The 13,364-nt window shown below is 38.6% G+C and overlaps 1 protein-coding gene across 13 annotated transcripts in view; it reads right to left on the minus strand.

Annotated features, from left to right (window-relative positions):
• The window catches only part of MFF (mitochondrial fission factor), a 34,467-nt gene that overhangs the window by 8,014 nt on the left and 13,089 nt on the right, over positions 1–13,364 (minus strand). For 6 of the 13 annotated variants that reach the window (XM_078450809.1, XM_078450814.1, XM_078450811.1 and 3 more), the window contains 3 exons: positions 11,260–11,348; positions 7,856–7,930; positions 3,009–3,167 (listed from right to left, as the gene is read on the minus strand). In XM_078450809.1, coding sequence (XP_078306935.1) covers positions 3,009–3,167; positions 7,856–7,930; positions 11,260–11,348 — 323 coding nt within the window. The remainder of the gene's footprint in view (positions 1–3,008; positions 3,168–7,855; positions 7,931–11,259; positions 11,349–13,364) is intronic. The other 7 variants (XM_078450820.1, XM_078450819.2, XM_078450818.2 and 4 more) reach the window with 3 other exon arrangements.

A 13,364-nucleotide genomic window follows, 5' to 3' on the forward strand; every position in this document is an offset into this window, starting at 1 on the left:
TATAATCTGCTCACGAAAAACTGTATAAAAATAATCAAGCCCCTTCTAAAAATAAAACTTAAGCATGCTAAGCATGACTAATCTGTTGATATTTAAATAATGTTCCTAACATGGGAATTAAGTTTCTTTTTTTAAATGTGAATATTTTGCGTTGGGAGAATGAAACACGGAGGTCTGGCAGATGTCAGGAGACACAAGTGTTTCCCGACCAGCCAAGGACTAAATCACAACAACATTTTAAATTCAAAGAACACACCTATCTGAGGTGTTTGGGTACATTTCTGATACCTCAATTTTCCAAATGCACAGCACTGACCCACATGCATCAAGGATTTGATTTTGTCTTCATGTTGAGCTTGGTTTTAAATCAAGTAAGTTCTCATCAGATGAGAAAACAAAAATATAGTACATAAACTTTCCCACAGTGTTCCTTAAAGTGTAAACTGAGAATTGTTCTTCCATGAAGTAACTGTGAATCTGCATTTTTTAATAATAAGGCAGACAGTAAGTTCCTTTTTTTCTTTCTTTCTGCTGATTAGTTCTAGCTTAATGTAACTGTACCTAAGGTAAAGGCATAAGACCGAAGATAGGATATTACATGAGCATAACCACCAAAGAGTAATAAAATAGAAAGGAAAAAATGATGTACACAGCAAGGAACATAAAAGCACTTAAAACTTTATAAGCAGTATTACTGTAATAATCATGCAGGTAGAACATTATCCAAATTTCACATTCCTACTTCTTATATCTGCAAAGTCATGCCAGACAGTTCTCTTGTAGAAATAAAAAATGATTTGGTACTTACAATTCTGATTAAATCTTGTTCAACATTTAGATCATAAGAGATTGAAATGTAATTTAAAAAAAAAAGGCAAGAAAAAAAAAAAACCTTTGAATAATGGAAGCATCTAATAAGACTAATAAGAATCTAACCCTCCAGGCTCCAAGGTAACATAACTAGTGGTATGTATCCAGGAGCAAAAAATTATTAATACAATTACTTTATGAATTTTTAAAATCTCATTTAAGTAAGATAATTCCTTTCCAGAAAAAAACGGATTTTAAAGCTATCAATTTATGATAATTAAAAAATTAATAACTAAAAACTTCACTTAGGGCTCAATACAGTTTTTTGTAATAAAAGAATACAAAGTAAATTCTACATTAGTAAGATTTCTGATTTTCTATTTTTGAAGTTGAGGCAAAATTCTTTTCCATTAATGGGCAAGGACTGTTTTGTGAAGTCACAATTATTTTATCTATATCGAATTTATAAATATCTTCCTCACTCAGCTATTTTCACTGTTAATAGCATTTGATATGATATAATTCGACCTAATAATCTAGTCTCTTCTAAGGACCTACTGTAATTAAAAAGTGAAAGACGACACCTGGTGAAGAAATCTACTTTAAGGAGGGAGGAGAAAAGAGGCCTTTGGGAATATCAGTTCTTAAATGCCAGGTACTTTATATTCAATGCCTTTTAAAGGACTTACCACGGTCCTAAATAAAGAATTTGAGGCCATTATTACTTAGATCTTAAATACAGATAGTGGTGGGAATCTAGAAAACTAGATTATAGGTAATACTATTATAAACTAGGTAATACTATTATTGCCTGGTGCTTTTTTTTTTTTTTCCTTTTTTAACAGATGAAGAAAATGAGGCCCAGAGAAGCTAAACAACTTGCCCAAGGTCATTGTGCAGCTAGCTATTCAGTGGGGTGGGTCAACACTGAATCTGGCTGGCTCCCCGATTCCATGCTGCTTCTTACAGGCTCCAAATATTCTGAGGCAGTTCTAAACCTTTGGGGAGAGGGATGTATGTGTATATGCAAACACACACACACATATATACACGAATATACATGTACATACATGTATGTATCATTTTCCCCTGCTATGAGCTTCCTCTTTTAAGCTCTTTCTGGTACAGCTTTAAGTCGTTGGGCCCAAATGTATACCACTACATTAACGCGGGGCAGGCTTAGAAACACCAGTCGATGGCATGGACAAGTGCTCACAAAGTACAGTAAAATCTCTGAGGCTTGCGTGACGATCAAAAGCATTCAACAAGAAAGTCTGTTTGGAGTGAGCCATAAGACATGTCAGTCAGTTCCTAAGGTAAGAAACAAGGTTTACTGGCAGGGCCAGCTTAACTTAATGGGGGAATTCTTCAAAAGTTAACAGTCTACTAAACTGTCCATGAAAATTCAAATGGTGACACACAGAGTCACTAGATAAAATGTTTGGAGTTGGAATGAAACGGACTCTGCCTTTCCCATGCTATGCCAAAAAGTCCCCCAATTTTATCTTTTAAAAAATACTATGCAGCAAAGAAGCAAGGGCACAAAATATCTGAAATAACGGCAAGGAAAAATCAAGCCCAAGTGTACTACTGACGATTTCACTGGGAGATGTCCAAAAGTGAGATACCTTATCAATCCTGAAAAATATCAGTATTACCAGAAAGACAGCAGCATTTGGGGTTTTCAGTACAGGCCCAGAAATCCCGAGCTAGAAGGAAAGTGAACAAGTGTCCTAAAACCTACACTGACATTGTCTTGTCAGTTTGGCTTCGGTAGCCCAATCATCTTAGTATCGCAGCGATGAAACCAAAAGACTCGCTAAAGAAAATCAGTACGCTTCAGTCCAACAGCCTACACTCCATCCGACAGTATGCCTCAGCATATTCCAGTGGAGTCAAGTACTTAGGTCAACAGAGCCTTGGGGGAAAAAAAAATCATTATACCTCCTGTTTCTAGTTACTAACTGAATACTCTCCCTGACTAAAGAGAAGCTAAGAGCATCTTGTGAAATGTGAATTTTGGACAATAATTTCGATTTAAAAGAAAGCAAAGCAGGTTGTTTTAAGCCACTGCATCTTAGGAAGAGACGAAGTGCAAACACAAAAGGAAGACACCACAGTCCACTAACAAGGAGCCAAACAAAAAACAAACAAAAAAAAAGCAACACAGCCAGCGAGAGTCACTGATGGCCAGTCACCTGCGATTTTCATCCAGCACATCCAAGATCTGCTGGTAAGCCCTACGAGTGGAAGACTGGATAAGCGACAAAATGCCTCGAGCGGAGGGAAGATTAGCTCCACCTTCAGGTAATGTTTGGGGAAGACAGGCCCGGACCTGTTGGGGCGCCGGTGTCACACTGCTTCCGGGAGAACAGCAAGCGAAGAGAAAAACACTCAAGTCAGACTCTTAAGAAACTTCAGCGGAGCAGTTTCCCCCAACACTTCGTCCTGTAAAAAATTACCTTCTTTGTCTTGCCCCTTTTCCCACCCTTCCCTCTCCCCCAGGAAAACAGTCAAAGCAAGCAAGTTCATCAACATATTAAATTGTTTTTAAAAAAACCAGCTACAATGCAACGCCCGTGACCGTGCAGCCTTACACATCAAATTGAACAAACTGAATACGAGAGGCAACTTTGCAGCGGGAAGAGAACCACAGCGAGCAGTGTGTTCAACGCCGAGCTCCGGAGAAGCGGCATTCTTTAGTCGCCGTGTGTCTTCCCATCCAGGAAGTCACATGTCTAGCAACCAGCGCTGCCCTGTGACTTACGGGTGGTGAGGAGATTGGGACAGAGAGTTCTGGGACACAGGTGTCAGGGTTCAAACACATGAATCAAGAGTGATCCCACGAAAACGCCATTTCCAATCTTTCACAGAGACAATGAAGCGAGCTGAGGGTATGATGCGTACGTTTCAACCGAATTCAAGTTTCAGAAGGTTGCGACAAAAGCATTTTGATAGCTTCATTATATGAAAGCACATGTTCTCTAGCTAAATGACTGAAACATAAAACCACTCCTGATTCTGTGCAGAGAGTGAACAGAGAGGCAAGACAGTTCTTAGATTACCCAGATGGATGTTAAGGCAGCATTTCTGGGCTTCCGGGTGACAGTAACCTTAATCACTCTTTCAGGTGTAAGCTGAGAGTCACAATTTCTTTGGCTCCACTGCCAAGGCTTCTTAAAAGCTGAACATATTTGAATGAAACAATTTTATCGTTCGAACATCCACTCTTGAGCTTGGTGTATTTTCGGAGAGCTGTTTAATGTCAGCTGTGTGAGGTATTTAAGTGATACCAGGACTTGCTTGGCATCTGGTTTGTTATATGAAGAGGCTTTGTTGCAACAAAAGGACTGTGACCCTGGGATGTGGGCTCAAAACTTTTTCTCAATGTCAGGGCAAAACTACCTTGGGTTAAACCTCACTCTTGTGTATTTCACCCAAAAGAATGAAAGGTGGAGCAGTGAACAGCTGAAAAGAGAAAAATCTTTTATTTTGATTTATGTAAACTTTTCTAACTTAACATGCATTTTGTTTGGAAATCACAACATAAGTGGGATAACTGTTGAAAGGACTAACATGTGATATTATACCCAGAGTCCCTAGAACATTAAAAACAGGGGTGCCTGGGTGGTTCCGTCAGTTAAGCATCTGACTCTTGATCTTGGCTCAGGTCATGATCTCACAGTTTCGGGAGTCTGAGGCCCACATCAGGCTCTGTGCTGGCAGCGTGAGCCTGCTTGGGATTCCCTTCCTCTCTCCCTCTCCCCCCCCACAACCCCCCTCCAGCCATGCTTGTTCCCTTTCTTTCAAAATAAATAAACTTAAAAAAAAAGAAAATCCACAATTTTGTGAATAACTGTGAATGTCTTAGTGACCCAAAGCAAGAAGTATTATAAATATGAAAACCCTGTTTTCCAGACTACTTAGAAGAGAAAGATCTAAGCCATATCTATGCATATTGAGAAATTAATTTATCAGGGCTGATTCCCTACAGGAATTTGGCCTAATGCTGCCAAAATAAGAGCAAATTTTCAGGTACAGGCTCATGGATGATTACCCTAAACATCTGTCCAGAGATTCTGGAATATACATAAGCCAACTTACCAACCGACCCATGGTACTTGGCAAAACCCATACTGAGCATCCAAGAAGAATAAAAAAAAAAATCAGTGTTATCTGAGATACAAAGTCTAGGTACTAGCCTTGTACTCAGAGTTCTTTAGGGAGCAGAGGGAAAATCTCAAGTTCTTGCTCTCTGTGAGACAGCAGACTGAATTCATGTCAGAAAATGTCACCAGAGGCAGGAATGAAAATGTATTAGTTATGCATTACCATAAACAAACAATCCAACTTATACTCTTCCTGACAGAGCTCCAACAAACCTGGCTAAATTTACTTAGGAAAATTGTAAAAGACTAATCAGTACAGTATTTTGATGTAATTAAAATTTTTATCTTAGCATTTTGGGGCTTAAATCAAACACTTTGAGTATCATTCCGTATTAGTAAATAAATCAGCTACACACTAATGTGTTAAAATCTCTAACAATCACCATTTAGAATTATAATCCTAGAGCAATAATGGCAATAAACTAAATCCAAATCCAGGACAGAAGGATGATGGATTTTTTTGTCCACTAAAAATGAAAGAAGCGTTACTTACTTTGAGAGAAAAGATTTTGTCAAGAACAGGAGGTACTGTTTGTTTAAAGTTCTCAAAGTGCAAGTACTTCCTGTCCATATACAGGAGATCAGTTGGTAATTTATAAAGTAGTCAAGCATAAACTAATTTCAGAATAACTGCAAAGAAGTTGGGGAGTTATTAACTCCCCAAGAGGGAGGGAATGCACAGAAGGTTGAGTTTTAAAACCGTCTAGGGGCACCTGGGTGGCTCAGGCAGTTAAGCATCTACTCGATTGTGGCTCTGGTCATGATCTCATGATTCCTGGGATCAAGCCCGGCATTGGGCTTTGTGCAGACACTGCAGAGCCTGCTTGGGATTCTCTCTCTGCCCCCATCCCCATTTGCACGCACAGGTGCACATGCTCTCTCTCAAAATAAATAAGTAATGACAATATTTTAAAAATTTAATGAAAAAGTCTATAAGCTCTCTAATTCTAAGATTCTATGCATGATCATGTGAAAATTGGAATATGATAAAAAATGAAAAAAAACTTACATGATCCTTAATTGTACCTTAAGAAAAAATATTTTATGTAGAAAAAGATGAAATTAAGTCTTTATCAATACTAGTAAAGATATTTATTTTTCAAAGACCAACATCAAAAGCATATTTGGACTTTTGGCGGTTTCTCAAAAGTTTTAAAGATTAGTAAGAAATTTAACTTTTCAGTATTTATATGGTAATCCTTCGCATAAACACCAAAAACAGAACAGAAGCTATTTTTAAAACTGTTGAACACTTTGGGCAGTATATGTATAGATGCAATGCCCTTGACTGTTAACTTTTATTTCCATCTATAGTTGCACCAAACGATTAAATCACAAATGACCAAAGTTACCCTAATTAGAAGCAATGGATACTTCAGCCATTTTTCTTTTTTAAAGATTCAAGCAGCCTTGCAAAGCAAGCCTTCAAAGCAGGCTTTGGTTTTGGTTTACAAACAGACAAATTTAAGAACAGAAAAGAGTAAGCCCATTTTAGCAATCGGCCTGATGCTGGCTAGAATGTCCACCACTGGCATCAGCTGTGGAGGGAAACGGTGCTTTTAGGATTTTCATCTCTGTCCACTCATCCACCCAAACAAGGTGTAGTGACTTTTTGTTTTGACAAGTGAACTACTGTGAAAAGCAAAAAAGTCAACATACTGCCAAGGCACTGGGATTATTTAAGTAAATGTTATCTGATTAGTAATTTAATAAAATTGCACTTTGATAATAAATTGATTCCTACTAATGTTATAAAACAGCAAAGCCTCAACTTCTTCTTTTGTAAAAAATTAGGAAATTCTGAAGACAGCTCTGATGTTTACCATATAATTTCACCAGGAATAGCTCTACCTGATGCCTATATGAAATCCTACTGCATGAATGGGAAGTAAACAACACTAGCCAATGTCAGAACCAAAATTTAAATGAAAATTTACTTGTCATTATTAAGAGGTAAGTCCAAAGTCAAGTACCTCTTTCCCATGGATTTTCACAGGAATAATGTTTCTCAAACTGTGAGGGTAACGTCTTTGGTGAGGCTCCAACCTCTTCCAGAAAACAGTAAAAGGTAAAATTGTGAAAAGAGTGAGAAAAAAATGTTCATGGAAACGCAAATTTTGTACCTTTCTCTTGAAATTTTTTTAAATAGAAAACCTTAACTTGTTGCCACTGTCTAAGGCAATTTACTGGTTCCAAGAAGCACAGTAAAAGAACCAGAAGAAGAAAAACATCACTGGTTGCCAGAGTGATTTCTGTTGCTTAAGAACCGCATCAGCTGCTGAGTTCCTGTACCACGCACTAAAATATCCCCACAACAGGCCAGTCACTCCTGCACCTTCTTTTGGCAGAAAGAGTAGGTTTAAATGATCTCAAAACATTCTTCCAAGCATAATTTTAATCTATGGAATTAAGAAAAACAAAAACAAAAACAAACCCTAAATGACAAACCACTCTTAGACTCCTCCTTCTGGATCAAAATAAGAAAGCAAGAAAAGGTGGGTGCTAAAACTGAAAAAAGGTTGGGATCACTGAAGCTGGTTGACTCTGTACAGAACTAATATGCCCACCAAAAAGCAAGGTAAATAAAATAAAAAATGATGCTTGGTCCTTATGTGCAAATTATTCCATTTTATTTTCACTATTACACTCCAAATCATACCTAACTTCCTTAATTGGTCTAGTTTGTTTTTTTTTTTCCCCTTAACAAAATGTGTAAGGACAGTTTGAGAAATCCCAACACCAAGGAACTGAGAAGCCCAAACAGTAAGAGCATTAGGGTATTATATGATAATTACGTGGCAAAATATTAGTACAACATAAGCCTGCAAAATTAAAACAACTCCTAGCTGTGAAAAGCAGAGCAGAGAAATTCTTACGTGTACTCCGGTGCAGAAATCGGTGCCTGGAACCTTGACATTTTATTTCTTGGGGCAGAATATGATCTGTGCCACCTTAAATAATAATTATGCTTCTTTTACATATTCGGCTTTCATAACACAAAGAAAAAGCGAGATACAAGTCTACTGGTCAGAATTCAGTTTTGTGTCAATAGCTGGCAATAATCGATTCTACTGTCTCTGGAAAGCGATTAAGAAAACGAAGGCCAGTGTTTCTGCTCCCATGTCTACGTGCACTTTTATCTTAAAGCCAAGGAATAAACTAAAGTGGAGGCAGGCAAAGGTTCACAGACCATGACACATAATTAATCGTGCATTACAAAGAAGAGACCAAAACAGGTGAAGACAGCGAGAATTTAATAATTACTTTAGTGGAAGTAAAATATTGCTGTTTTATAATAAATTAACAACTTCGTCCTTACTGCGTCACTAACACCAAATATATGATAGTGCTCATTGTATAAAATTCCTAATGTTAATTAAATGTAGATTCTTAAAGATGAAATCAACTACAAATTTTTGAAGTTAATAATGGAAGGGGAAGAAAAAGCCAGGTTACATCATTAACAAAAAGATGCTTAAGTAGGGGTGCCTGGGTGGCTCAGTTGGTGAAGCATCTGACTCCTGACTGCAGTTCAGGTCATGATCTAATGGTTCACGAGATCGAGCCTTGCATGGGGCTCTGTGCTGACAGCACGGAGCATGCTTGGGGTTCTCTCTCTCTCTCTGCCCCCCTCTCTTGCTCTATCTCAAAATAAATAAATATATTTTTTTAAAAAAGATTCTCTTTAAGAGAAATGCTTAAGTATCTTACCATAATATGGTAATATACATAATTACCATACAAAAAAGTATGGTTATGTAATCTAAGAATTTCACTATGAAAATGCAGAGTTAAATATTCATGTTATCTTTACTACCAAACATTAAAACATTTTTTGTTTTATTAAACATCTAGAAAGCGCCATTAAGGCGACTTAAATACAAAAGGACAGCAAGGATTAGTTGACTCTGCTAATCTTCTCTGTTATGAGGAACTTAGGTAACTGAAAAAATTCCTATGAACGAATTATCTACTCTAAATTATACCTCTTTAGGCTGGTTTTCATACATAATACAACTGTTTCCTTTCTCTTCAATCAAACTCAGCTACCAATAATTACACATTTTGTGGAAAAAAAGAAAAAAATGCTATACTAAAATAGACCTGTTTTTATCTAATATGAAATTTCAAAGTAATTAAAGACCTGAGAGCCTGGGTGGCTCAGTCGGTTAAGTGTCCTACTTCGGGTCAGGTCATGATCTTGCGAACGGTTCACGAGTTCGAGCCCCGCGTCAGTCTCTGTGCTGACAGCTCAGAGCCTGGAGCCGGCTTCAGATTCTGTGTGTGTGTGTGTGTCTCTCTCTCTCTGTCCCTCCCCCGTTTGTGCTCTCTCTTTCTCAAAAATAAATATTTTAAAAAATTCTTAAAAAAAAAAAGACCTAAATAATGAGCCACATCTTATATGAAGATATGTGGCTTATATGAAGAACAGAAAAGTTTATGAGAAACCTTTGCTGCCTTGAAAAAGATTACAAGTAGAAAATAACAAAAGCCCTTGATCATTCTGACAGGTGCTAAATCTCAAGAAGCCATCTTAGACATAAACTATGTCGTCTTTTTTACCATTTGGGTAATATACTGGGAAACGTACTAGGAAAATGGATTTCACGGACCGGCTGACATCACTGCCAGCCAGGCATCTCCAGAAAAACATATAATTACCATAAAAATTTTTATATTAATGGTTGAACTTGTCAGGTAAGTATTTTCGGAGGGAGATATATATTCACTTTAACCTACTGTCTACTTACATAACCCTCCAGAGTAACGATAGCTACTTAAGGACACATTTCAAGATTCCCCACGAAACGAAAGCACGTCTAGTCCTCCTCCACGCCTAATGCTAAAGAAGAAAGTTCCTACCCTATCAAAGCCCCTTCGGCATCTCTGTATTCTTCAGTCAGCGCCAAACTAGCACTTGATGTGGTCTGACACCAATGGCTATTGTACTGTGCTCCACTTCACAGTACTGAGTACTCCAGTACGGTACTGAGCTCTAGTGCTCTTAAATATACGTTTAAGTGTTTGGCTTTTGTCCAGATTGGCAAACTGCGAGAGAGACGCCCCATCTCCTGATCCTGTTGCAGTTCCCGGACAGGCTAACATGATGCCTGGCATCAGATGTGGTTCGTGAACAATGAGTTCATGAAAACTGACTGAAAATGTAAAGAAGAAGATACCTTAATTTACACAAGCAACCTAAATCATCTATTTAAAAATGCGAGACTTAAAATTCTGACCAGATTTTAAGGGGATATTGTATGTGTAAAAACCCACTAATTTTAATGAAACAACAACAAAAAACCATGTGCCTGATCTAAAACATCTTATAGTGGGGTAGCTTTGATCAGAAGACAGTAACATAACCAAATGAGAAAGACTAGTTTACGTGGCCTTTTAAACAACAGACTCGTATTTTTGGAAAATGAAATGGATCTAACAATTCGATGACTCAGTAGGCAGAGAGCTAAACAATAATCCTGGGAAGTAAAGCAATTCGCTTGCCTGTGCTTACACTGGTTACCACGGCTCAGTAGAAGCAGAATGGGGCGCCTGGGGGGCTCAGTCGGTTGGGCGTCTGACTTGGGCTCGGGTCATGATCTCACGGCTGGTGAGTTCGAGCCCCGCGTCAGGCTCTGTGCTGACCGCTCAGAGCCTGGAGCCTGCTTCGGATTCTGTCTCCCTCTCTCCCTGCCCCTCCCCCACTCATTCTCTGTCTCTCTCAAAAATAAACAAACATTAAAAAAATTTTTTTCAGTAGCCGAGCTGGAAGGGCTAGTTCACAATCTTATGATCAACTGAGTAACTTGAAAACAAAGACATTTGCTTCAAGTGTTTCCTTTTGTTTTTTTTTTTTTTGTTCCAATCTACACCCTAGGTAAACATTCCTGAAGGCTGCACAGAACTGAGCACTAACATTTATCAACTTTTCCTAAGTATACTTTATAGGCAATTCCCAAAATAAGTAAATCAGACTTTTAGAATTCTGTCATATGTGTAGAAGAGGGGAATGCTACTGGAAAACTCCCATGACGTATTTTAAGGCTCTAAAAATAACTGCAAAAAATGGAAAACTGATGTAAATGTCAAACAGATTCAAACACGTAAAAGCAAATTATTTACTTTTTTCTCAGGTTCTTAGGCACAAAATGCACACTTCTTCCTCTTTAAAAAACTATTTGAGAGTTAAGAAAAAAAAGAAGTAACTTATGGAGAAAATGACAGGACACTGGATGTTGAAAACTTATGCAGGAGACATACTTCCCCGTGTTGTACTCACATTGAGTCAGCTCTGAGCAGCTGTCCGTTTGGGCGAACGGCATTCTCACTCATGGAGCGCTCTCTTTTTAGCCTGCCAACCGCACGGATCTGTTCAGTTCGGCACAAAGATGGGGAAAGGAACAGAAAAGACTGTCAGGAGCCTAGTAGAGCTACTTACCATCCAAAGAACCTCAGTCCAAGGCTATTCACAAAACTTACAATTCACAAAGAACACAGAACCAAGAATTGTTGCTAAACAGGAGTATTGAAAACAGGTTAAAAAAAAAAACAACCCTACTTATTATCATGCGGACAAACTTAGGAATGCTTATTTACCTCATGAAAAGATACTTCTGGTTTCTATTTAAGTGTCCACATTACTTGGTAAGATTATATGTGCATTTATTATAATTTAAATAATACACTTCCATTAATTAAGAACACTTTACAACAGTTTTTAAAGGCACGTATTTTATAGGAAATGGGAGGTACTTGTGTTACGAACAAATGTTCCAGGCTTCTGGGGCTAAAACAAATTCAGATTTGGTTGGGTATGTAAAAACTAGACTAAAAAAAGCTAATACTAGCTTAAAGGTTCTGGCATTCCAGAGACTTCCACAGTCTCCCACCCCACACACTCTTCTGACAAAACCTATCACTGACCTTTTCCATTAAGGGGAAGGATTTATGTCCCCTTCCTTTAAATTGGGTGGGCTGGTGACTGCTACAGAGATGATGCAATGTGGCTTCTGAGACTAGGTCATAAACAATAAGCTTCTTTCTGCCCTAGGCTGTTCAAGTTTGGAACCATGGCACCATGACGTGAAGGTGTCCAGGAGTCCCACAGAGAGGCCGTGGGTAGGTGCACCAGTCAGTGACCTTGGCTGGGCTCAGTCCCAGACAACAGCCTGTATGGACAGACGTGTGAGTAAGCCGGCAGAGGGCTGTAGACTCCAGCTGTGGAGTCGTCCCTAGCTTTGAGACTTCCTCGCTTAGACCCAGATATGGTAAAACAGAAACAAGCTCTCCCCACGATGCCTGCTGCACCTTCTTAACGCACAGAACCTGTGAGCAAAATGAAATTTTTGTTTTGTTTTAAGTCAGGGTGGTTTATTACACAGCAATAGAACAATGGTAATCACTAACTTTCCTGTTTGTTTAGGATCTTTTTTTTTTTTTTTTTAACTAGAAACAGCTATGGCAACTTCATGGTTTAAAAAAAAAGAGTAACCTTTACTGTAAAGGACAATTGGTATGTGAAACAATGGACTTGAAAGTTAAGATTTTAAAAAATACAAATCAGTATCTAGTGATGCTTGTAAAAAAATCTTGGGAGTAGATAATCAGGTTACAAGCACCTTCAATGGAGAATAAATCCTGACTTCATGCCAACAAAACTGAAAACCACAATATGCACTGTATAATTTCAGAGAATGGTTTAGATTTGGTTATTGTTATGAACCATCGACCCACTCAAAGGAAAAAAAAAACACTTCTAACAACAGAAAAGGGATCAGGGTGGAGCCTACTGGAAGAAAATTGAACCAAAAATAAGAAAGTTGAACCAAAAGTAAGTATTATGTTATTTTTAAAATATATTTTAAAGATGTTTATTCATTTTTGACAGAGAGAGAGAGAGAGAGAGGGAGAGAGAGGGAGAGAGGGAGAGAGAGGGAGAGAGGGGGAGAGGGAGAGAGGGAGAGAGAGGGAGAGAGAGGGAGAGAGAGGGAGAGAGAGGGAGAGAGAGGGAGAGAGAGGGAGAGAGAGGGAGAGAGAGGGAGAGAGAGGGAGAGAGAGGGAGAGAGAGAGGAAATGCAAGCAGGGGGAGAAGCAGAGAGAGAGGGGGACAGAGGATCCAAAGCAGGCTTCAAGCTGTCAGCATAGAGCCTGACGGGGGGCTCGAACTCCTGAACAGCAAGATCATGACCTGAGTGGAAGTCGGATCCTCAACAACTGAGCCACCCAGGGACCCTGAAAAATGAGAATTGCTTTAGAGCTACATATCATATACACACATGGTACACCTCTATCTCCCTCCCACACACACCTCCACAACCAAGGACACTAAGCACACTTCATTCACAGAGAGCAGTACTGGGTTGATTGGCGAGGATCCCACTGAAA

This window comes from Panthera onca, chromosome C1, assembly GCF_046562875.1.
Source record: "Panthera onca isolate mPanOnc1 chromosome C1, mPanOnc1 haplotype 2, whole genome shotgun sequence".
NCBI classification, from domain to species: domain Eukaryota; kingdom Metazoa; phylum Chordata; class Mammalia; order Carnivora; family Felidae; genus Panthera; species Panthera onca.